Source organism: Muntiacus reevesi, chromosome 5 (genome assembly GCF_963930625.1).
Source record: "Muntiacus reevesi chromosome 5, mMunRee1.1, whole genome shotgun sequence".
NCBI lineage: Eukaryota > Metazoa > Chordata > Mammalia > Artiodactyla > Cervidae > Muntiacus > Muntiacus reevesi.
Window position 1 is genome coordinate 55,170,925 of NC_089253.1, and position 27,015 is coordinate 55,197,939.

Sequence of the window (27,015 nt, forward strand, 5' to 3'; positions counted from 1 at the left end):
GTCATTTACATACTTGCTAATTGTCTTGATCCAAAGGGCAAATAAATTTTCTTCTATCTTTGCAGAAACAAGAAGTTACAACTTATAGCCTGGCATCTAGGCTAAACTCCCAAAGAGACAGACAGGGTACTTTATGTTCCCATTTCATAAAGATAGTTCCAAGGCCCTCAAGACATTCCTGGGATAAAAAGCTGTCTGGAGGTTACTCATGTTTTCAAAGGCTTTGCATCTGTCTCTAAGAAACAAGGAAATGATTTACAATTGCAAATTTTCGAAAAGAAAACTCTCTAGGAAAAAGAAAGGGAAGAAGACAGTTTTCTTTTTTGGCCTTAGGGAATTCATTTATTTCTTGAGATTTATGTTTACCCTTGCATCTTCTTGGGGGCTTCCCTGGTGTCTCAGATGATAAAGAATCTGCCTGCAATGCAGGAAACCTAGGTTCTTTCTTTGGTTTCGGAAGATACCCTGGAGTGGGAAATGGCAATCTACTCCAGTATTCTTGCTTGTGACATCCCATACACAGAGGAATCTGGTGAGCTGTGGCCCATGCGGTGTCCATGGAGTTGCAAAGAACAGACAGGACTGAGTTACTAACACTTTCACTTCACTTTCTTTCACTTGCATCTTCTAGATATTTTCTAAGAAGAACAAAAAATAACATATTACCAAATTATTAAGAGTAGAGGCGTTAAGGGAAGTGGAATTGAAATCAATGGTTTCAATGTTATAAAGCCATGGAAAATCAGTAAAAATTCAGTAAGTGAATTTTAATTCAGTTACTTTCAGTTATATCTATTGAAATCAGATTGTCACATAGAAACATTTTAGGTTGCTTGCCTCATAGCTCAGTCGGTAAAGAATCCGCCTTCAGTGCAAGAGACCCAGGTTTGATTCGTGGGTCAGGAAGGTCCCCTGGAGAAGGAAATGGCAACCCACTCCACTATTCTTACCTGGAGAATCCTGTGGACAGAGGAGTCAGGGCAGGCTACAGTCCACGAGGATTGAGTCAGACATGACTTAGCTACTAAACAACCACCACCACCATTATGGGTTGAATTGTGCCCCTCTGCCCCACCAAAAATGTGCTGGAGTCTTAGCCTCCACTACTTCAGAAGGTGAAAGCAATGAAGATGGTGGAAGCAATGAAGGCAGGATTCTCTTCTCTGAAGACAGGATTTTACCGAGGTAAGGAAGATAAAGAAGGGCTTTAGGGCCTAACCCAGAATGATCAGCATCCTTATAAAAAGTATAAATTCAGACCGAGGGACAGACACTTATAAAGGGAAGACAGACATCCACAAGCCAAGAGGAGAGGCCTGGAACAAATCCATCACTGAGTCCTCAGAAGGAACCAAAGCTGGAAACACCTTCATTTCAAACTCTGAGCTTTCAGAACTGAGAGGCAACAAATTTCAGTTGTTTTAGCTGCTCTGTTTATGACACTTCCTTATGGTAGAGCTGGCAATCTAACACATGTGCCATCACTGATAATGGTAACTGTTCATTTCTAACTGGTGCTTTTTATCACTGAACTGTTTGGAGGAGGTCACCATTAACCCCACCATAGAGCCACCAGAATTTACACAGGCCTGGGGAAACAGAATCTTGGAGGGCACAAACAAAACCTTGTGCACACCAGGAACCAGGAGAAAAGACCAGTGACCCCTCAAGGGACTGACCCAGACTTGCCTGTGAGTGTCCAGGAGTCTCCAGCAGAAGCAGTGGCCTGCTGCAGTGTCGAGGGCATGGAATGCAGCAGTGCCTGCATAGGACCTTTATCTTCATTGCTTCTACCATTGTTTGGCCTCAGGTCAAACAACAGGGAGGGAATACAGCCCCAAAATCAATAGAAAATTGGAATAAAGATTTACTGAGCATTGGAAAGACTGATTCTGAAACTGAAACTGCAATACTTTGGCCACCTCATGCAAAGAGTTGACTCATTGGAAAAGACCCTGATGCTGGGAGGGAATGGGGGCAGGAGGAGAAGGGGACAACAGAAGATGAGATGACTGGATGGCATCACCAACTCTATGGACATGAGTTTGAGTAAACTCCGGGAGTTGGTGATGGACTGGGAGGCCTGGTGTGCTGTGATTCATGGGGTCTCAAGGAGTTGGACACGACTGAGCGACTGAAATGAGCTGAACTGAGCATGGCCCTGCCCTTCAGAACAAGAACCAATTTCCCCCACAGTCAGTCTCTCCCATCAGGAAGCTTCCATAAGCCTCCTATCCTTATCTGTCAGAGGGAAGACAGAATGAAAACCACAATCACAGAACGCTAAGCAATCTGACCACATGGACCACAGCCTTGTCTAACTCAATGAAACTATGAGCCATGCCATGTAGGGCCACCCAAGATGGACGGGTCATGATGGAGAGTTCTGACAAAACCTGGTTCTCTGGAGAAGGGAATGGCAAACCACTTCAGTATTCTTGCCTTGAAAACCCCATGAACAGAATGGAAAGGCAAAAAGAGGACATTGAAAGATGAACTCCCCAGGTCTGTGGGTGCCCAATATGGTACTGGAGATCAGTGGAGAAATAACTACAGAAAGAATGAAGAGACGGAGCCAAAGCAAAAACAGCACCCAGCTGTGGATGTGACTGGTGATGGAAGTAAAGTATGATGCTGTAAAGAGCAATATTACATAGGAACCTGGAATGTTAGGTCCATGAATCAAGGCAAATTGGAAGTGATGGCAAGAGTGAACATCAACATTTTAGGAATCAGTGAATTAAAATGGACTGGAATGGGCGAATTTAACTCAAATCACCATTATATCTACTACTGTGGGCAAGAATTCCTTAGAAGAAATGGAGTAGCCATGATAGTCAAGAAAAGAGTCCAAAATAAAGTACTTGGATCTCAAAAACGGCAATCTCAAAAATGACAGAATGATCCCTGTTCGTTTCCAAGGCAAATCATTCAATATCACAGTAAACTAAGTCTATGCCCTGACAAGTAATGCTGAAGAAGCTGAAGCTGAACGGTTCTATGAAGACCTACAAGACCTTCTAGAACTAACACCCAAAAAAGATGCCCTTTTTGTTATAGAGGACTGGAATGCAAAAGTACGAAGTCAAGAGATACCTGAAGTCACAGGCAAGTTTGGTCTCGGAGTACAAAACAAAGGAGGTCAAATGCTCATAGAGTTTTGCCAAGAGAATGGAGAACATACTGGTCATAACAAAGACTCTCTTCAAACAGCAAAGAGAAGACTCCACACATGGACATCACCAGATGGTCAATACTGAAATCAGATTGATTACATTCTTTGCAGCCAAAGATGGAAAAGCTCTATACAGTCAGAAAAATAAGACCAGGAGTTGACTGTGGCTCAGATCATGAACTCCTTATTGCCAAATTCAGACTTAAATTGAAGAAAGTAGGGAAAACCATTAGACCATTCAGATATGACCTAAATCAAATCCCTTACTATTTTACAGTGGATATGGCAAATAGATTCAGGGGATCAGATCTGATAGACAGAGTGCCTGACGAATTATGGATGGAGGTTCATGACATTGTTCAAGAGGCAGTGATTAAAACCATCCCCAAGGAAAAGAAAAGCAAATAGACACATATGGTTGTCTGAGGAGGCCTTACAAATAGCTGGAAAAAAAGAAGAAAAACTAAAGGCAAAAGAGAAAAGAAAAGATATACCCATTTCAATGCAGAGTTCCAAAGAATAGCAGGGAGAGATAAGGAAGCCTTCCTCAGTGGTCAATAGAAAGAAATAGAGGAAAAGAATAGAATGGGAAACACTAGAGATATCTTCAAGAAAATGAGAGCTACCAAGGGAATACTTCATGCAAAGATGGGCACAATAAATGACAGAAATGGTATGAACCTAACAGAAGCAGAAGATATTAAGAAGAGGTGGCAAGAATATACAGAAGAACTATACAAAATTATCTTCATGACCCAGATAACCATGAAGGTGTGATCACTCACCTAGAGCCAGACATCCTGGAATGCAAAGTCAAGTGGGCCTTAGGAAGCATCACTACGAACAAAGGTAGTATAGCTGATGGAATTCCAGTTGAGCTATTTCAAATCCTAAAAGATGATGCTGTGAAAGTGCTACACTCAATATGCCAGCAAGTGTGGAAAACTCAGCAGTGGCCACAGGACTGAAAAAGATCAGTTTTCATTTCAATCATGCAAAGAATGTTCAAACTACCACACAATTGCACTCATCTCAAATGCTAGCAAAGTAATGCTCAAAATTCAAGCCATGCTTCAATAGTACACGAACTGCAAACTTCCAGATGTTCAAGCTGGATTTTGAAAAGGCAGAGAAACCAGAGATCATATTGTCAACATCCATTGGATTCTCAAAAAAGCAAGAGAGTTCCAGAAAAATATCAACTTCTGTTTTATTGACTATGCTAAAGCCTTTGACTGTGTGGGTTACAACAAACTGGAAAATTCTGAAAGAGGTGGGAATAGCAGACAATGTGACCCTGCTCCTCAGAAATCTAAGTGTAAGTCAAGAAGTGACAGTTAAAAGTGGACATGGAACAACAGACTGGTTCCAAATAGGGAAAGGTGTATGTCAAGGCTGTATATTGTCACCCTGCTTATTTTACTTACATGTGAAAGGTTGTTGTTGAACGATAAGACGCCGGGATTTTTGGCCTCTGGAGGAGACAAATTCAATCTAGGGCCAGAGACGAGGCTGGATCACTCAGAGCTTTTGTGTAATAAAGTTTTATTAAAGTATAAAGGAGATAGAGAAAGCTTCTGACATAGGCATCAGAAGGGGGCAGAAAGAGTACCCCCTTCTAGTCTTCAGCTGTATGTTATATAGTCACTCACAGTCTGTTAATGAAAAGAAAGGAATGTCTTAAAATTTAGAATAGCACCAGATAATTCATCCCAGGCCATAAAACAATTGACTTGAATCTTGTAGAAGGGCAGATTACCAAACAAATAATTTAGTTTACATAGATTAGGGGAACAATATCTGAGTAAGTAGACTGGACCATTTGGTGGAACTTACAGAGTCTGGGGTAAATTAACATATCTTAAGACAAACATTTCCATAAGAAAGAAAATGTATTGGTTAACTCAAGGTTTGAGAGTGGTTAGCTTGAGGTGAAACCAGGTGTCATGGCAACACAGCATTTTAAGAGAAACCTCCTTTCAAATCTGTATAGAGAAGAAAAAAATATCTCTTGTTTGTTTCCTCCTGCCGCTTAAGAGAGATAAAAATGTCTGGCACTTGCAGCCTATTTCCTCCGTTTGGAGACCCCTGGTCTTCCTGCCTGTTACCCTCTCATATGCAGAGTACATCATGGGAAATGCTGGGCTAGATGAATCTCAAGCTTAAATCAAGATTGCCAGGAGAAATATCAATAACCTCAGATATGCAGGTGACACCACCCTTGTGGCAGAAAGCAAAGAACTGAAAAGCCTCTTGATGAAAGTGAAAAAGGATAGTGAAAAAGTTGGCTTACAACTCAACATTCAGAAAACTAAGATCATGGGATCCGGTTCAGTCACTTCATGGTGAATAGATGGGGAAACAATGGAAACAGTGAGAGACTTTATTTTCTTGGTCTCCAAAATCATTGCAGATGGTGACTCCAACCATGAAATTAAAAGACGCTTGGTCTTTGAAAGAAAAAAAAATATGACCAACCAAAACAGCATATTAAAAACAGAGACATTACTTTGCCAACAAAGGTCCATGTAGTCAAAGCTTTGGTTTTTCCAGTAGTCATGTATGGATGTGAGATTTGGACTATGAGGAAAGCTGAGTGCTAAATTATTGATGCTTTTGAACTGTGGTGATGGAGAAGACTCTTGAGGGTCCTTTGAACTGAAAGGAGATCCAACCAGTCAATCGTAAAGGAACTCAGTCCTGAATATTCATTTGAAGGGCTGATGTTGAAGCTGAAACTCCAATACTTTGACCACCTAATGCAAAGTACTGACCTATTTGAAAAGACCGTGATGCTGGGAAATATTGAAGGCTGGAGGAGAATGGGATGACAGGGTGAGATGTTTGAATGGCATCATGAACTCAGTGGACATGGGTTTGAGTAAACTCTGGGAGTTGGTAATGTATAGGGAAGCCTGTCAGGATGCAGTCCATGGGGTCGCAAAGAGTCGACACGACTGAGTGACTGAACTGAACTGACTGTGGTGCTGGAAAAGAGTCTTTAGAATCCCCTCAACTATAAAGAGATCAGACCAGTAAATCCTAAATTAAATCAACCCTGAATATTCATTTGAAGGACTGATCCTGAAGCTGAAGCTCTATTACTTTGGTCACCTGATTTGAAGAGTCAACTCATTAGAAAAGACCCTGATGCTGATAAAGACTGAGGGCAGAAGGAAATGGGGTAACAGAGGATGAGATGGTTGGATGGCATCACCAAATCTATGGACAAGAGTTTGAGCAAACTCCTGGCATGTGAAGGACAGTGAAGGACAGGGAAACCTGGCATGCTGCAGTCCCTATTTAGTCTGTGCGCTAAGCTGCTTCAGTCGTGTCCAACTGTTTGTGACCCTATGGACTGTAGCCCACCAGGCTCTTCAGTCCATGGGGTTCTCCAGGCAAGAATACTGAAGTGGGTTGCCATGTCTTCCTTCAGGGGATCTTCCTAACCCAGGGATGGAATTCAAGTCTCTTATAAATGCTGAATTGGCAGGAGGGTTCTTTACCACTAGTGCCCCTGGGAACTTGAAGTTAATTCTTACCTGAGCTACTTTCTTCTAACATCTGACCAACTGCAGCAAGTAATGTTCACACATCAATATTAATTAGATGGAGATTTTCCTTTGCAAGTTCTGGGAGTGGCAAACAGACTCCACTCAGATGCCATTGGCATCCTGTGACTAACTTCAGGGGAGCCTGAGAAAGGTCGTCCAACCATGTGCCCAAGAAGAATTAGGCAATGAGTTTTGGTGAACAGTCAATATTCTTTGTTATATATGGCATACCACCCTTACTTTCTTCAAATTTGTAAAATCAATCTAAACATTCCTGAACATCATGCTTTAGCTTGCTTTTTTAATCTAATTTTCTCTCATTGTTGCTGTTTTTTGTGTGTGGTTTTTTTTTTGTTGTTGTTGTTGTTCATTTGTTTGTTTCGCATTATCTTTCTGGTCCTGGATATTCACATCGACTCACTGATATTATTTATCCAATAATAGAGTCCTCCCTCAGTGTCCATGGGGAATAGATTTCAGTCCCCTCCCTTCCCACTCTTCAGGAGGACCAAAATCTGAGAATGCTCAAGTCCCTTATATCCTTATATGAAATGATTTAGTGTCTGCATATAGCCTATGTATGCACATCCTCCTGTGTATTTTTAATAATCTGATTAGTTATAATATCTAATATTATGCAATGTAAATTCTATGTAAATAGTTGCCAGTAGGTGGCAAACTCATTTTACTTTTGGGGACTTTATGGAATTTTTTTCCCCAAATATTTTCAGTCCATGATTGACTGAAGTGGGCAGATGCAGACTCTGTAGATATGGCATTCCAACTGTACTTCCTGTATTCTGTTATTGATCATTGGGTCATTGACACTCCTCCTAACAAAATTAATGTAGCAGGCATCAGAAACACGGTATGAGAGCTAAGCAGAGATGGAAAGTTTGTCTGGTAATAAACAAACTAAAGAGAGGAAAATAATAGAAAATATAAATTTTTGTCTCATTTTCCTTTGAAGACATTTCATTTCTTTTGATGCATTTCATAAAAATGCCTTTTATTCATGCTTAAGCTTCAAACCTACTTTTTTTAAAGTTGCTTTTGAACCTTTCTCTGTTGATGATCATAATTACACTTTAGACATCATATACTAATTACACTTTGATGTAAGAAGCAAAGTAATGAAAACATGAGATGAATAGTATGGTATAAAGAAAAGTTAATGTTTGCTCTTTGTCCATAGTTCCTGACACAGGGCTTCAAAAACTTGCAATTTCCTAAGTGACAGAAGTGCATTTTATTATTCGTACGTGATTTTATGTTAACAAGGCATTTGTGGAGATGGCTTTAGGATGAAGGCTAGTTGTCAGAAACAGCAAAGATGTGATTAGGAAACTGAAACTTTCAGTACCTGCTCACCTCCCTCCCTCCAGGGAAGGAAGAGGGGCTGAAGATTGAGTTTCATCATGTGGTTAATGATTTAATTAATCATGCCTATATAATGGAGCTTTGATAAAAACACTGAAGAATGAGGCTTAGAGAGCCTCCTGATTGGTGAACATGTTGATGTACCAGGAGGGTGGTGCATTCAGACTCCATGGAGACAGAAGCTCCTGTGCGTCTGGCTCGTCCAGATTTGCCCAGTGTACCTTTTCATCTGCTGCTCATTTGCATTCTTTATATTTATGTGGTAGTCCTTAAATGTAGCACTTTTGTGAGTTCTGTGAGCAATCTGGAAAATTACTGAAATTATGGGAGTTGTGGTAAACCCCAGATGTGTAGCTGGATGGAAAAGAGGTGCCGTTTGATTGGAGACACCGAGGACTTGCAGCTGGTGGATGAAATGAGATCAGTCTTGTGGGACTGAGTCCCTAATCTGCAGGGTCTTGGCCAATTCTGAGTAATGAGTGCCAGAACTAAACTGAATTGACATCCATCTGTTCGTTGGAATGGCTCAGATGGTAAAGAATCTACCTGTAATGCAGGAGAGCCGGGTTCGATCCCTGGGTTGGGAAGATGCCCTGGAGAAGAGAATGGCAACCCAATCCAGTATACTTGCCTTGGGAATCCCTTGAACAGAGGAGGCTGGCAGGCTATAGTCCACGGGGTTGCAAAGAGTCAAACATGACTGAGCAACTAACAACACTTTCATAAATGATCAGGTCTATAGATCATATACTGCTATGTAGTCAATGATAGAGCAAACTAATACACCCTGGAGATAGATCCTGGGATTAAACAGGCAAGAATATCAGTTATTTTTAACATATTCACAGTAAAGAAAAAGAAAAAAGAAGAATGTGTATAGTACTATGATTTCACACAATAGGCTTAAAGTTGCATAGATTGAATGTTTGTGTCCCTCTAAAAATTCATATGTTTAATCCTTCAACATATTTTCTTTATTACTGAACGCACATGTTTTTCAGAAGCTTCTAATTTTCCAGATGTCTCAGTTCTCTGGAGCAGCAGGGTCTTGGGGGAGAACAGCGTGCAGGCAGTCATTGGCGTGTCTGGTTTGTGGAGCACATATTTCTAAGTTATAAGTGACATGGTTAGAGTCCCAGTTTGCCCAGCACTCCTAGTGTATGACTCTTGTCTCAGTATACTTAGTAGGAGCACCTGTCAAGAGGTCCTGATTTGGATGATAAACTAACCTATCATTCTATTCCTAAGGTAAAGACTTTGTGTATCTTAGTGCAGGAGGGTAGTAACTGCCTTGAAGACCTTGAATTCTTCTCTGATATCAGAAAGGGGGTCTCCCACACCCCAAACTCCTTCAGCATGAACTTACCTTGGGTTGACTCAAGGGTGTTAGGGGATGTGGGACTGAGGTTGCCTTGAGTCCTCTCTCATAAGCAAGATGAACTCATGGAGTGTCCAGAAAATGCAACCCCTCTAAGCTGCCACTGAGACTGGAACAGACATGTATGTGTATGTGTTTATGCATGTGCATGTGTCTGTGTGCATGTGAGTGTGTGTGTGCATTCACGTGTGGGGGGAGTGTGGTAGGAACCTACTCTTTCCAGTGAGAAGAAAAGTGGAAATGCAAAGAAATGGTCTTTATTACTGGAACTGCCTCCTTATTGTGTGCAATACAAAGAAGAAATGAAAGAAAGAGAGATTGATTTAAAGCCACTGAGGACTCAGGATCCTCTGTCACCTCAGTTCCTAAACACACACTTCAGTGAGAAGCCCTAATAGGAAACCTGTTCTGGAAGAGATACACATTCAGAGCTGCTATGCAAACCCTGAGACTCTTTCCTAGGAAAGCTCTAAGCAGGATACACAAAACTCTAGCAACTCACTGAAGATGCTTGTATTTTACTGTGAGGGTTTTCTGTGTTTGAATTCCAAAGGTCACTCCCTGGGCAAGCAACTTTGTGAGAGGAAAGGCAGAGTTACCTTGGCCAGAACATAAAAATTTGGAGAGAAGATTTGAGGGCTGTTGGTGAAATAGAGTAGGGGTGGGGAGAAAGAGAGGAAAAGAGTGAAAAAAGAAAAGATGTTGTGTCATACTCTGTGATGAAGGTCAAGTAGGATGAATGGTGGGATAAGCCACTAGATTTGGGGTTACAGCATTACTATGTGTTGGGTCCGGGCAGAATCTGCTAAGTCCAACCATGTTATCAGCTCATTCCATATGGAACTGGATGGACACAGTAAAGAAAACACAATTTATGCCGGAAAAAATTTCTTCTTCCAACAAAACCATATGTTCACGATAGCACACCAAGTGGAAGAGACAGGTACAACCAAGGATATTAAAGTGTGTGGGATCTCTGATTTGGATGTCTGAGATATGTTCTAGGTATTTTTAGATAAGTGTCAATCTCTGGGATGAAAAAAAATCCCCTGGAGAAGAAAATGGAACCCAGTATTCTTGCCTGGAAAATCCCATGGACAGAGGAGAGCAATGGTCTGCAATCCAAGGGGTTGTGAGAATCAGACATAACTTAGCGACTAAACAACATCAAAGTTTTAGATGAATGGATGTTAGGAAAACACAAAATCATTGCTGAAACTTTAATTGAATCCAAAATTATACCAAGAAAGGAAGTATGCCTGAAAAAATTTAATATAGTATATGTTTGTACTAGAAGAAATCTCAAAAATATTTATTATTGTATCTTGAAAACAATAGTCAAAAGTCGTACTAAAGTCAGAGAACTTTGCATAACACAAAATCTATAGCTTTTTTCCACCTTCAAGCCTCCATTAAAGAACTGAAGTGAGAAGAGAGGGGTGTTGCATGAACCTCAAATTGTTTGTTTCCTGCCTATTCATACAAATATTATAAACTTTATGCAGTAAATTTTCTTTAGATTTAGGCAACTACTGTAAGTAGAAAAAGACTTATTCATTTGTTCAATAAAATTTCACTGACTGTGTGCCAGGCATTTAGCACAACTTAAGAACCACTTGTGGCTCCAGATTCATAGAAAGACAGCTCATTTGGAGCATCTCCAAACTGCCTACCTAGGCAGTTCAAACAGGCATTGCTGATACCAAGGCTAATAAGTCAGTGACTGCATTGTGATGTAATGTAGATCACTGTAGGACACAGATACCAAGGGGGCACCACTTGCATATCCTTCCTTCTCCCTACATTTCAAGTCAGGATGTCCTTATACTCTGGACAGTTTCTCAACTAGTAGACACGATAGATGTAGTGGAGTAACTCCTCTTTCTCCCTGACGGGGCTGATCCTGAGCCCAGCCTCCTCTGTCTGTCCAGGGAAAGCCCAGGGGTCTAGTCGCTCTAGTACCATCATGACAATAATCAGGAGCAGTGGCCCCGGTTTTCATCTCCAAGACCCCCTCTGTCAGCAGTCTGCCCTCCCACCCATTCCTAAAAAGATGGACATGGAGCCAACTTTCCCCTGAGACCTCCCAAATTTGCTGCATTTGAGACTGGAGCCCCCTTCCATTGCCTCAGAGAGTGAGGGCTGATGTTTTCATTTGCTTTCTCTGTCTGTCTTTCCTGGTAAGGGGAAGCTGGCAACAAGAGAAACAAGCATCTTTGAGGTGACCACCTGAGTACAAGGTGAAGTCTCATCCTTAAGAATTTTGTTCCAGTCTTACACAAACATTTGCTCTTAGGCCTTTGCTTATTAATGGGCAATAATTGCAACAGAATTTTTCAAAAGAAGCCCTCATACACCATTATACACACAAACACATGCTTTTTCACTTTTTTTTTTTTTTAACTATGGTAAAAGTCTTATGATGTAAAATGTGCTATTTTAAGCATATTTAACAGTACAGTTCAGGGACATTAAGTACATTCGCATTGTTCTGCAACACTCACTGTCATCCATCTCTGGGATTTTTTCACCTTCCTAAACTGAACCTCTATCCCCTTTAAACACTGACTTCCCATAGCCCTCTTTCCCCACTCCCTGACTCCTGCCATCTGCCAGTGTCCTTTCTGACTCTGAATTTGAAATTCTTTACCTCATGTAAGTGGATTCAAACAGTGCTTTTTGCACCTACTGTATACTGGAATCCTGTTTTAAGATTAACAAATATATGTCCTAAACACAGATTGTACCTTCCTTTTATTTCCCCTTGTGCTTTACAGTAGGTTCTCATTAGTTATCTATTTTATACTAGTATCAATAGTATACATATATGTTAATCCCAATCTCCTGTTTCATCCCACCCCCACTTTACCCCTCGGTGTTCAGACATTTGTTCTCTATGTCTGTGTCTCTACCCCTGCCCTGCAAATAAGTTCATCTATACCATTTTTCTAGATTCCACACACATGCTTTTTTATATTTTTCTCTTTCTGGTTTAAACACACTTTTGGGGGTCATTTACCGAACTTTAGCTGCAGTTTGGTATGGCTCAGTCAATTCAGTTCAGTAAATCAGTCATGTCCGACTATTTGCAACCCCATGGATTGCAGAACATCAGGCTTCCCTGTCCATCTCCAACTCCTGGAACTTGCTCAAACTCATGTCCATTAAGTCAATGATGCAATCCAACCATCTCATCCTCTGTCATCTCCTTCTCCTCCTGCCTTCAATCTTTCCCAGCATCAGGGTCTTTACAGATGAGTCAGTCCTTTGCAACAGGTGGCTAAAGTATTGAAGCTTCAGCTTCAGTATCAGTCCTTCCAAGGAATATTCAGGACTGATTTCCTTTAGAATTGACCAGTTTGATCACCTTGCAGTCCAAGGGACTCTCAAGAGGCTTGCCAACACCACAATTCAAAAGCATCAATTCTTCAACCCTTAACCTTCTTTATGGTCCAACACTCACATCCATACATGACTTCTAGAAAAGATTTAACTACACGGACCTTTGTCGGCAAAGTAATGTCTTTGCATTTTAATACACTGTCTAGGTTTGTCATAGCTTTCCTTCCGAGGATCAAGCGGTTTTTAATTTTATGGCTTTAATTTCACTTTTATCAAGAGGCTCTTTAGTTCTTCTTTGCTTTCTGCCGTAAGACCAGTATTATCTGCATATCTGAGATTATTGATATTTCTCCTGGCAATCTTGATTTCAGCTTGTGCTTCATCCAGCCTAGCATTTCACATGATGTACTCTGCATATAAGTTAAATAAGCAGGGTGACAATATAAAACCTTGACATACTCCTATCCCAATTTGAAACCAGTCTGTTTTTCCATGTGTGTTTCTAACTATTGCTTCTTGACCTGCATACAGATTTCTCAGGAGGCAGGTAAGATGGTCTGGTACTCCTATCTCTTGAAGAATTTTCCACAGTTTTTTGTGATCCACACAGTCTAAAGCTTTGGTGTAGTCAGTAAAGCAGATGTTTTTTCTGGAACTCTCTTATTTTTCTGTGATCCATCATATGTTGACAATTTCGTCTCTGCTTCCTCTGCGTTTTCTAAATCCAGCTTGGACATTTGGAAGTACTCGGTTCACGTACTGTTGAAAGCTCACTTGGCGAATTCTGAGCATTATTTTGCTAGAGAGTGAGATGAGTGCAATTATGCAGTAGTTTGAGCATTCTTTGGCATTGCCTTTCTTTGGGATTGGAATGATAACTGATGTTTTCCAGTCCCGTGGCCACTGCTGAGTTTCCCACATTTGCAAATTTGCTGGTATATTGAGCACAGCATCATCTCTTAGAGTTTGAAATAGCTCAACTGGAATTCCATCGTCTCCACTAACTTTGCTCGCAGTGATGCTTCCTAAGGCCCACTTGACTTCACGTTCCAGGATGTCTGGCTCTAGGTGAGTGATCACACCATCATGGTTATCTGGGTCATTAAGATCTTTTTGCATAGTTCTTCTGTGTATTCTTGCCACTTCTTTTGAATATCTTCTGCTTCTGTTAGGTCCATACCACTTCTGTCTTTTATGACAGAGAAAAGGTATGGCTGGCACAACTCGAAAGGCAGATTGACAAATTAAAACTCAAATGACAGGAAGCTTTAGAATCTACTGGTTGTGATCACTCCTACTTGCCTGTATTTTGTGTCCTTACTTTTGAGAATATTCAAAAGCTGATATTCTAGATATTATGGCACATTATGTGACTTTAGGGTTTTTTTTTCAAATTTGATGAAATAATGCTACTGTGTTTGTTCTTTTTATTAACATCACTTCAAATCCTGTTAAGAAATACGTACAAAGGGTAAACAAATGTTTAATGTATGAAAGGATCCAGCTTTCTTAACTGTTGGGTATTTTAATTAAGAAAACATGGTTAGGAAAGGGTCTTCCCAGGTGGCTCAATGGTAAAGAATCCTGCCAATGCAGGAGATGTGGGTCCGCTTCCTGGGTTGGGAAAAACCCCTGGAGAAGGAAATGGAAACCCATTCCTATACTCTTGCCTGGGTAATCCCATGGACCGAGGAGCTGGTGGACTCCAGTCCATGGGGGTTGCAAAAGAGTCATACATGACGGAGCATGCATGCACAGTTATGAAAAGTAAAGGAACATTAACAGTATAATTAAAGGTGAAGTCACGATGCATTCATCGCTAAGAACCACGTGACAAAAATTACTTTCTTCACATTTGTTAGAATTTAAGCAGAAAAGCATAAGATAGAGGATGCTCACAAATTATTCTTTTTTAAATTTCTGAACAGAAAGAAAGAGAACGAGGTTCTAACTTGGCCTTCATATTCCGACTGCCTTTTGCTGCTGGGAGGGTGTTCAGTATCAGCATGTTGGACACACTTCTCTATCAGGTACCCAGTGTTTCCTGTTGCTCTCTAAAGAGTTTATTTTCTGTTTTGTTGAGATTCTATCAAACTAATGATACAACTAGTGTTTCTCATGGAACTGCCAACTTAAATTGGCTCTGGAAGTAACCCAATATTTTATTTCATGTATTTAATGAATGACCTAAATGTGCCTATGAAAGACATTGTAAGAAAAAATAATTATTTTTCCAAATAATCTATGAGATGATATTAGGCATTCTTTGACACCAGTGTCCTATAGAGTTTCATGTGATGCTTTAATTCATCTACATATTCCTTTACTTATATAACAAGACTATAAATAAAAGTTAAGAAAAAATTACTAGGTTAAGAAAAAGACACCTTTCTTTCTAACACACATTTAAAAAAAAATAAGATACCAAATAATGTCAATAAACTGACAAATCAAGGACATTTTCAACATCTGATAACTATTGCCTACTTTAGAAACATGTAAGGAAAATTTTACAGCCTCTCAGAACCATTCAGTTTGTTTCTGAATGGCAGAGTTTTACATTGTCATTTCATCAGTGCTAAGTTTGGATTTTATTTTATAGAAATACACTATTTTTTTTAAACTCTGCCAGAAGCTGAACAGCAGCAATATTTCATATTCTTTGATTCAAGTATTCAGATAATTTCTAAATATGTCCATTAAGGAAAAAAGGATATTCATAGGGCTTTAAACAAAAAACAACAGCAACAAAAAAAAACTAGTTGAAATATTTCATTGTAAATTTTAGTCATTACAAACTTTTAGAAAATATTCTTTTATTCAGCTTATAGTTTTTTGTTATTAAAAATCTAGAATTGTTTTCTTCATGTCCACTAGCATGCATAAAATTTAAACATATCAGTATATCCTAAAAATAATAGTTTCCATATTTTTTAAGGACAGCTTAACTGTACATGTGTATTTAGCACACTGACAAGATAGATTTTTATTTCTTTTATTAGTGGAGGCTTAATGATTGGAGAAGGAAATGGCAACCCACCCCAGTATTCTTGCCTGGAGAGTCCCAGGGACAGAGGAGTCTGGTGGGCAACAGTCCATGGGTCGCAAGAGTCAGACACGACTTAGTGACTAAACTACCACCACCTAAAGTGGGCTTCCCTGCTGGCTCAGACAGCAAAGAATCTGCCTGCTAATGCAGGAGACCCAGGTTCAATTCTTGGGTCAGAAAGATCTCCTAGAGAAGGGAATGGCAATCCACTCCAATATTCTTGCCTGGAGAATTCCACAGACAGACGAGCCTGGCGGGCTATAGTCCATGGAGTCAGAAAGGCTCAGACAGAACTGAGTGACTAACACTTTCACTTTCAATGATATGATAGTGCTTCCCTGGTGGCTCAGTGGTAAAGAATCTGCCTGCCAGTGCTGAAAACGCATGTTCAACCCCTGGGCTGGGAACATCCCCAGAGAAGGAAGTGGCAACCCACTCCAGTATTCTTGCCTGGGAACTCCCATGGGCAGAGAAGCCTGGCTGACTACAGTTCATCAGGTTGCAAAAGAGTCAGGCGCAACTTTAGTCACTAAACAACAACAGCAATGACGTGATAACCTTTAATGTAACCTTTAAGATGCAATAAGATATTCACACTCTAAGCTATTCTGTTTTTCATACACACGATAAATACATATTTTATTTCTGTTGCAGTCATTTGTGAAGGACTATATGATTTCTATCACCAGACTTCTGTTGGGATTGGATACTACACCAGGATCGGGGTTTCTTTGCTCTGTAAGTTACTACTGTCTGAAGTGGAAGATACTTCTGACAGGCATTTCTGAAATCCATCTATAATGCTCTTTGGCTGACTCTTCTATATCATATACTTATTTAGTTTTCTAACATATGCTCAAAGAATAGCATCCTGGTTTTTTAAATTGATTAAAAAATGTTTAGGGAAAACATTATTTAAATTAATAATCTTGCAGATAGCAATTCAGAACAAAATTCACAAGTTATTTCCCCTCCCCACCCCCCTCAGCTGGCATTTGAGATGAATAGTTTCTGACATAGGATGTCACACTGCCAAGGGAAACACTGATCATGTCATTTAACTTCTGTGTGTTTTTGGTTTTTTTTTCTTTTTCTTTCTTTCTTGTCTTTGGCCATGTCCCACAAATTGAAGGATCTTAGTTCCCTGACCGGGGCCCCCTGTAGGGAAAGCATGGAGTCCTAACCACTGGACCACCAGGGAATTCTCTAACCTGTTTTATAAATAAGTGTACTATGTCCAAGTATATTTAAGTGACTTGTTAACAATTCAAGTTCATGATTAGCAGAGAGGGAGCAGCACTTATGCCTCCTGTCCAGGAGTCCTATGCGCCTTCTATTGCACACCTTTCTCAGTAGAGATGCTATAGAACTTTGGATGAAATATTTGTTTTTGTGCTGGAGTGTCCTTTGCACTTCAGGATTTGTACCATCAGCTGACCCTGTCCACTAAGTCCCAGTAGCACCCTCTAGTTATCTCAACATTTAAACAAACCCTCACATACAGGTTTCCAACAATTCCCAGTCAATTACCAGTGGTGTCGCCCACTGAGATGGAACTAATGCAATGCCATGCTGCCACAAATTGAGCCTTTAGTTTCTTGAGTTAACCTGAGAGATAAGGTTTAGAAGGAATGCAGGAAATAACTTTCATTTACAGGTAAACACTTATGAAATGTTGCTTTGAGATTTTGAAATATCAGTGAAATCTACTTTTAAGGAATGGAAAATAACCATTATGTTTTTTCTTTCTTAAAAATCTGGTATGTAAATAATCCAATTATATTACAGATGAAGATCACGGAGGATGACTTATGGATCAGGACTTATGCCAGACTTTATCAGAAGTTATGTTCTTCTACTGGAGACGTTCCCATTGGGATCTACAGGACAGAATCTCAAAAGCTTCCTACATCTGAGGTGTGAAAATATCCACATATTCCTGTCTTAATGTTTAATGTGATTGAAAACTGTGATTCCTAAACCTAGAAACTTATTTCTGAAATATTGGCCATTAAATTATGTCAGGAATTTCATAAAGTATTTTTGGTGAAAGTGATATTCTGGAGTTTGGACTCAATGCTTTTTGTAGGTTTTCAGGAAGTAAATTAATTCTAAGTAACCTTTTGACACACAAGAAAAGTTCTCAGCGCAAGCATTCTAGTTTTTAATATAATCTTAAACTCCAGTATATTAGCATTTGGAAAGAAGGAAACAGAGATAAGTTAGGGAGCATGAAACTCACCTTTTCTCAAACTCTAGGTTGAGAACTACTTTGGAGTCAAGGAAAGAACCCCAGGAGCAGTGACAGACCCTGGCTCAATAATCATAATAGCAAACTAGAGCCTATTAAAAATGGAACAGAATTTACAATGCCTGCATACAACAGAAAACATATCCATATTTTAATTTGGTCACACTGTGTGGTTCTAAATTATGGTTTATATTCTTGAAATATTTATCTTCTTCAGATACCTCAATGTTATTCAAAATTTTGGTTAACCATTTCTTTCTTTGATCTTATGTGAAACAGAACCTTAACTATGAGACTTAGATCAATTACATGCATTTTAATAGTCATGTAATCGTTACATCAGCTTGTGATTAAAATTAATGAATCTGTGGTGGAAAAGAACTTTATAGGAAGCATAAGGATAATGGAGTAGAGTTTTATTTTCTTGTTACAATTTAGTTTGACATTTAAGTAAGTCATATTGAGGCCAGAAGAAAATAGTTTCACTTTTCTGAGATGCTTTTTGCTGGTTTCACTGCAACTTCAGAGGTGCTAAAAGATGTTTTATTGCCATTTCTGCAGCTGAATCTGAGTTTTTCATTGGCTGTGGTCCCTGTAGTTCACACCACAAAGAGCAGGACCAAATTGGAAAAAATCAGGAATGACTGATGGAAGAAACATACCAGACAGTTAAATGTGTAAGACAGCTTGGCTGATATGCCTAAAAGTTTAAAAATATTGCATCCAAAAAATATTATTTGATTAGCAGTTAAAAGAAAAAAGTGCTTTCACACCTAAGCAATTAACCATGTCTTACTCAAGCTTGATAAAGACAAAGATTTCCACATAGCAGGAAATATGGATTTTGTCAATTTGAAAATAGTCAATTCTTCCATTGGTCAAGTTCATATCCATATTTGTCATTCTGTATTATTAACAGTCTTTGTTGTATGCTGTTAACAGTGTAGATAGGGAAAAGATAATTGAATATTCATACTGTCATCAAGAAGCATTTAACATTACATCTCAGTCATTTCTTCCCATCACAAATCAGAAAAATATTTATAAATTCCCAAACCTCCAACTTCTATCAAAAGCACACATCCTTGGAAAAAATAAAAGAATACTAGGTTAAATGAAGATAATATCTGCTGTCTTCCTATACTGAGTTCAGTTCATCTTTTAGAACACATAGTTTTGTTTAAATTTTATATACTACCTATTACAGAAAAAAAAAGAGGCAGTTTAAAGATTACAATAAACTTCAAGTACTTTTACAGTAACATATATTAGTAAGGGCAAGAAATTAATGTTACTTTACATCTAAAATGACCTGACTGCTGTGGTTGAAAAGGAATTCTACTTTTATTTTTCTGGCAAATAAGGCAAACATAAAGCTGTTGAGTTATATAATAATTGTAGTTTGATACACACAAAGATGTTAGTTCATCTACAGAAAGATTTGTTTTTCCTGATCATTGTTAACAGAGTGAGTATATTATATGTTTCCTTATATGAGATTTAATATTTAGAGATTTTTAAGAGAAAGAAAACATGATGAACACTACCTGGCTTTATAGTTTTGCAAGATGCTAAAATACCAAAAAAGTGGTACTCAGTAAAATCTCATTTTATAAAATCAGGCTCATTCGTGTCTGGCTCTTTGAGACCCATGGACTGTAGCCCACCAGGTTCCTCTGTCCATGGGATTCTTCAGGCCACAGTACTGGAGTGGGTAGCCATTCCTTTCTCCAGGGAATCTTCCCAACCCAGGGATGGAATCTGGGTCTCCTGCATGGCAGGCAGATTATTTGGCATTTTCACCACCAGGGAAGCCTCCAGATTACATTGATAGAAATATTTTAGTAAGGCTTAAGATCAAATAGTTTTGAAACTTGAGCTGCTCATTCTCTCCCATTTTCTGCTGTTATTTCCATTGGGCCAAGTGTTAAGAATCTGGAGACAAACAGTTCCAACAAGCCTATATTCATATATTTTTAATGTGTTTTAAAATATTTATAACAATAGTGACAATCCTGAATAGTGGGTTAGACTTGAATTATATTACAACAAAAATTATAATTGAAAATTTCACTTCTGCCTTTTGAAGGATGAAGACCATGTTCCATAGAACTGAAGAACAAGATAACATGATTTTTATAACCTCTAAATGTTTAGGGCTTATATATTGACTGGGAAGATCAAATTTTAACCTTTATAACATATTTGAAAACTCAGAATATTTCTATACATTTGCTTGAATGTATACATAGGGGTGAAAAATAATCTTACTATAGTATCTAACATTTAAAAAAACAGTACAACTATTAATATCAATAATGATTTTTGAATATCAATAATGATGTCAATTTCTTCTCATGAATATAATCCTTTAATATACTCTTATAATTTTTTATTTTATTTTCTAATAACACCACATTAACTTGTCATCAAATCATAGAAAGATGACTTTGGAAAAAACCTAACATCTTTCTGGCAAGTTTTTAAAATATTAGCTTATTCTTTACCTAATCTTATTCAAAAGTGCTATGATAAGTAATCAAACACATACTTAGATGATAAATGTTATGTGTTATCTGTCGTATATTGTCCTGTTGCTGATTGTTTCGTGTATGTATTGTTTAGTCGTTGTTTAAGCTGAATTTTGTGTGTTTCTTTTCCCTCCCTTTGTGTCAGTGTCGAGAAATAGCATCACAAGTAAGTATTTTGTCTCCCATTCTTCAAATGGTCTAATGTAATGAGTCATTAGAAGAAAAGAATATTAAAGATTAAGCTCAATATTTCAGATTTTAAAAGAAAACAAGCTGAAATGATTTAATATGTTCTCTTGAAGTTAGTGTATCTGTATTTCCCTAATATGATTGCAAATTAATATTACCTGTTTGTCTTCAAGTTATGTATATGTATTAATACAATCACATATTTTACTGTGTGGTGTCATTACCAGCTAGTCACTTACTGGATGTACATTATCTGTCCTCAAGGGATGTGCCACCTTCAGTGCAATCAGCTGAGACTGAGAAGGAATCAGGGTCTTGACATAAAACATACCTTTAGTTTACTTCTTAAAGTAGCCTGGATTCATTAGGAACAGTTATGGGAACAATAGGACCTGAGATGGATTCCTTCTTATACATTTATATTCCTGAAACCTTGATTTATCTTTATGTGATTTGCATTTTTTATTTTATTTTCCATTTTCTTCATGTAGATCATGTTAAATAATTGTCATAATGGCCTTAGGACTTAACACAAACTCCCAAACATTAATAGAATTAAAGAAACTATTACAAATATAAGTATTTTCAACTTTAAAAATTGCATTTTGAATGTCAAAGCAGTGGTACAATTCAGCTTACTGTGGAATAATATCACAAGTGTAAAACTTTTGTGTCAAAATTACCAACCAAAATATGAGTCTATTTTTGAGCTTGTTGAAGTTCTATATTATCATAATTCCAGAAATCTTGACAGAATGACTGGTATTTTCTCTATAATTTGAAGCTATGTAATAAATGCAAATGTTTATTAAATTATTCTGATCACTCTACATTATTTATTTAAGGTTTAAGAAGCTCTAGCTCTGTTATATTCTTAAATATTCTAATTTTGTTTTTTTATATATTGATTCCTTTGGAATTTACAAAATATGTACTAAAGAAGCTTCTTTTTGGGCTGTAAGAATGTTTTAGCTTCTTTCTGACATTTTTCACATGATGGTACATAGACAATGGTAACATTTGTTTACATTGAAGTTGCTCACCAGTTCCAGCTACCATGGCTGCCTGCAGATGATGCAAATTGAAATTCTAGTTTAATGCAGAATATAGCTCTGGCAAAGGCAAGGTTTGGGGAGCTTATCTTAAAGTTTTTATGGTTTATTTATTAGAATATATTTTGTAATGCTTTAAAAAGTTACTAATGAGTTTAAGCATATATTTCTAAAATTTTTCATTTGTACCAGTATTTGACTTAGCCTGATTGACAAGTTTTCATTTTATTTCTTTTTTTTTTTTTTTAGATAGAGAATTTTAATTAAATTGGCATAGTTTATAAAACCAAAAAGATAAAGTGGAATTTGTCAGTGTATTTTCAATCCTTGCCTTAACAGGCTAATGAACACAACTTCGAACACATGTGAATCCTCCTCTGTTCTATGAGACAGTGAAGGGACCTTTTCAGTATTTAAATATATCAATATAACCAGTTATAGAAATCTAAATATAAAACCAATCTCTTATAGGGTTTGAGAAGGAATGCACCATCTCTCTAAAAAGTTTAATATTCCTTATTCAAGTTCACTCATCTCTTTAGAATGGGAAAAGTGATAGTACTTGTTGAGCAGGAATTACTATCAAAATTAAAAAAGCTGACCATATTCGTTTAGCCACAAACCAATCTTATTTAAATCAGGACTGTCCAACAGAATTATTCCATCAGCCGTTCATGATCTGAATTCTAGTGTGTGAGATCAATTTAAATATGGTACACATAAAAAGTCATGAGACACTTCTGTTTCATAATAAATAAGGCAGTGGCCAACTATTACTCATTGGTAGCTTTTTTGAGATAAGCTATCAAGTCCTCCCTCTCTCCCTTCTTCTTAATGCCAGCAAAGATCATCTTTGTTCCAGGGATGTACTTCTTGGGATTCTCCAAATACTCCATCAGTGTCTCCTCTCCCCAGGTGATACCTTTGTTCTTGTTGGCATCTGTGTAAGCGAATCCAGCAGCCTGACCCGTCTTTTCGTCCAAACAGACCATGGAGGTTTGGCCCAGTCTTGTGCTTGCCTCCCTTTTCCACAGTATGGCACTGGGCACACTTCTGAACAAAAATCTTCTTGCCCTTCTCAACATCACCCATTTTTAAATCGTTCTTTCTCTGGGCGCAACCGAGAAGTTCCCGCTCACAAGCCGAACGCCCCGCTTTCTAACCATTTTATTTCTAATGCACTGGCAGACATTATTTCAGGAAGTATTTTAGGAACATGTCACAAGCCAAATTGCTTCACTTTGCCTCTCCTAAAGGCATTCTCGAGTATGAATCCAGACTTGATTCACAGTGGTAGAGATACTAGTTAGTGGTCACACCATGTCCCTACAAGGAGTTTGCCTTTGGCTAAAAATTGTATAGCTTCATGTTTGAAAGTGGAGTTAATTTTTTGAATGTAGATTTTTGGCTCTGTTGTAGTTTTCCATGTCGATTCATATGTTCTGCACTTTTAATTCAGATGTCAAGCTTTATTATCTCCTCTTTTCTCTAACTTATCATTATAGACTCACAGAGTCAAAGGTTTGGCTCATTTCTGAATTTTTGTAGCCAGTTGGAATTTGACTTGTAACTTTCTTCCTATAATTGCCTTCTTTCTCATAGTTACTATTTTAGGTCTTAAAATCCTCCAGTTAATTTCCTATGTAAATTAAGCTTCTTCCCTCTAATTTGCTGAGTTTTCCACTATAAGTATCTTCTCAAAATCCTTTTATGAAGAAAAAGCTCTAACTGCACTTTAGATATTAAAATATATTTATCCTTGTAATCCCATTTTTTTTTTTCATCCACATTTTCTGTTCTTTCCAATTTTTTTGTTTGTTTGTTTTTGTTCTCTCTCTCAACCCTCAAATAAGTTCAAGTTTCCTCAAACTCAGGAAGCATTCCCCTTTTATTCTATTTTTCTTATTTCACTCTTGCTGTTAAACTCTCAGAAGAGTTCAAATATGCTGCTGCTACTAAGTCGCTCAGTCATGTCCGACTCTTAGTGACCCCACAGACTGCAGTCCACCAGGCGCTCTCCTTCCGTGGAATTTTCCAGGTGAGAGTACTGGAATGGGGTGCCAATGATGTGCATTTATTCCTTATCCATGTCTCTCAGTTTTTCCTCACTCTTTGATCGATTCTGTTCTTACTAAAAATCTCTTTTACCCAAAATCACTGGCATTTTAAATTAGTTGTAATTTGTTTAAACATTATAGGAACTTTAACTGGGTTCGTTGTCTCTTACATCTTAAAACTCTCTTGTCAGTTTTCATTTTATGAATAACTCTTGTTTATCCTGGTTTATTTCTTTTCCTCCTCTTTGTTCTGTTCAGTTTCTGCCTATAACAACACATTTTATTTAAAAAATTATTTTAAGTCTTTATTGAATTGGTTACAATATTGCTTCCATTTTATGGTTTGTGGTTTTTTTGTGTGTGTTGTTGTTTTTTTGGTCCCAAGGCATGTGAGATCTTAGCTCCCAGACCAAGAGTTGAACCCACATCCCCCACATTGGAAGATGAAGTCTCAACCTCTGGACCACCTAGGGAGTCCCAATACCAACTCGTTTTAAATGCTGATCCTGTGATCTTCCATCTGAAAGTTTGTCTCTAATCTCCTGTCCTAGGATTGGCTCTATAACTAAGGACCTCAAGGAGAGGCAGGGATTTACCTCCTATCCTAGGACGTGCCTTCCTCTTTCAATTCCAGGAAGCACACCATGATTTAAGTGTGGGCTAAGCTTCACTGCAGATTGTCCCCCCAAGAGTGTTAATCTTGGTCTCTGCCCAGTGCTGAACATTTTCTTATTTAATCTACACAGCAAGCTAATATGGCAGATGCTGCTGCTCCCATATGTAAATGAGCAGAAGCTGAGACACTTAACTTCATAAAATAAAAAGTTAGGAAGCCACAGGCCTATATTTGAACTTAATCACATTCTGACACCAGAGCCTCTTTTTTATTATTATTATTATTTTAATCATTAGATTTCACTGAAGAAGCCTCTGCCAATTTCTGGCCACTTCTCTTCTACCACCTGTTTTGAGATCTCAAAGTACTTTGTTTGAAAATCAACATGGGAACTGACACGAACCAAAAGCAGACATTTTTCAAAACTATGTGTATAGCTTTTCCTCTTTTTCTGCACATGACCTTGGAGAACTAATTAAATCTCTAGGTTTCAGTGATTACTTTGAGGTTGATGGAGGGCACATTTGTGTTTTATGCGCTCGCTATTCTAATTCCTAAACATGAAGAACAAACTCATTATCTACCATATCTTCTCTGTCTTATCTCCCAGAATTAGACATTTCCTGAGCCTAGGTGCTTGGAATGAGACAGCAAACATCAAAGAAAGATTTCTCAAAAAGTAAATGTGAGCTTTTCATGCCTATTCTTGGATTTAATGACTTATTGGTGGATATGCTGTATCCGGATTCTCTTCCTTCAAGATCTTGCATAATACATACAGATAAATGATTGTTTTGTTTGCACAATGCATATATAGTGGATTTTTAAAATTAATTTATTTTGAATTGAAGGATAGTTGCTTTACAGAATTTTGCTGTTTTCTATCAAACCTCAACATGAATCAGCCATAGGTATACATATATCCCCTCCCTTTTGAGCCTCCTTCAGGCTCCCTCCCCATTCCACCCCTTAGGTTGATACAGAGCCCCTGTTTGAGTTCCCTGAGCCATACAGCAAATTCCTGTTGGCTATCTATTTTACATGTGGTAATGTAAGTTTTCTTGTTACTCTTTCCATACATCTCACCCTCTCCTCCCCTCTCACCATGTCCATAAGTCTATTCTCTATGTCTGTTTCTCCATTGTTGACCTGTTGACCTGTAAATAAATTCTTCAATACAATTTTCCTAGATTCTGTATATATATGTTAGAGTATGGTGTTGGTGGGAATGTAAATTGGTAAAGCCACTGTGGAAGATGGTATGGAGATTCCTCAAAAAACTAGGAATAAAACCACCATATGACCCAGCAGTCCCACTCCTGGGCCAATACCCTGAGGAAACAAAAATTGAAAAAGACACATATATCCCATTGTTCATTACAACACTATTTATAAGAGCTAGAACATGGAAGTAACTTAGATGTCCATCAACAGATGAATGGATAAAGAAGTTGTGGTATATATACACAGTGGAATATTACTGAGCCATAAAAATGAGTGCATTTGAGTCAGTTCTAATTAGGTGGATGAACCTAGAACCTATTATATATAGTGGATTTTTGATGTCATTTTGAAGTCATTTTCTTGTTGCTGTATTTTAAACTCTTTTGTATTTTACCCATTATTTACATTCCTTCTGTCTCTGTTCCTAGAAGAATCAGTTACCCAATTATTTTTCCTGACCAAATAAGCAGTGGACTTGGAACCACATAATCTATGTGGTTAAAGTTGGCTCCTACTAGCTGTATGAACTTGTGCTGTTCTCCACATGTAGCAGAGTGGAAATTAAGTCAGGAAGTTATTACTACTTCATTAATTAGAAAAAATCAGAAATGTGTTATGTTAAGTGGATTGTTCATGGAAGTTAATGGCAAGTAATTCTATATGTCATGGTACATGGACTAACATAGATCTTTTTCCATCATTTTTTACTGCTGCATTATTTTTTAGTGGATGACACTGCTTCAGAAAATGCTTGTGTCAATATACTTAAATTTATAAATTAAGTAATAGTAAGTATTCCAGTGATTTAGATAAATGCCTTATAATATTTTCAAATGTAGATATGGTCACTAACCTGAAATGTATTTTAATTCATACACATACACACACCATGAGTCTGAGCTAATCTATAATTTTCTTTCACTTTTCTCTTATAAAATTTTACTCTTGAATACTTTTATTTATTTTATTATTCCTTTTTCTAATATTTCCTAGCTCTACTAATTCTTGTCTTGTTTATTTTCAACCCTAGGAAAGCATTTCTTACTTTCATTACTTACTTTAAGTGTCTCACTATACAGATGGCTAACAAACACTTGAAAAGATGCTCAATGTTGCTTATTATTAGAGAAATGCAGATCTAAACTACAATGAGATATCACCTCACAGTGGCCAGAATGGCCATCATCCAAAAGTCTACAAACAATAAATGCTGGAGT

The 27,015-nt window shown here is 37.9% G+C and overlaps 1 protein-coding gene and 1 pseudogene across 1 annotated transcript in view; one reads left to right on the forward strand and one right to left on the reverse strand.

Annotated features, from left to right (window-relative positions):
* KCNT2 (potassium sodium-activated channel subfamily T member 2) overlaps positions 1 to 27,015 on the forward strand; it is a 422,637-nt gene that overhangs the window by 357,125 nt on the left and 38,497 nt on the right. The window contains exons 22-24 of the mRNA XM_065936707.1: positions 14,758 to 14,859; positions 16,533 to 16,616; positions 17,667 to 17,795. Coding sequence (XP_065792779.1) covers positions 14,758 to 14,859; positions 16,533 to 16,616; positions 17,667 to 17,795 — 315 coding nt within the window. The remainder of the gene's footprint in view (positions 1 to 14,757; positions 14,860 to 16,532; positions 16,617 to 17,666; positions 17,796 to 27,015) is intronic.
* Positions 22,140 to 23,057, reverse strand: LOC136168960 (cytochrome c pseudogene; annotated as a pseudogene).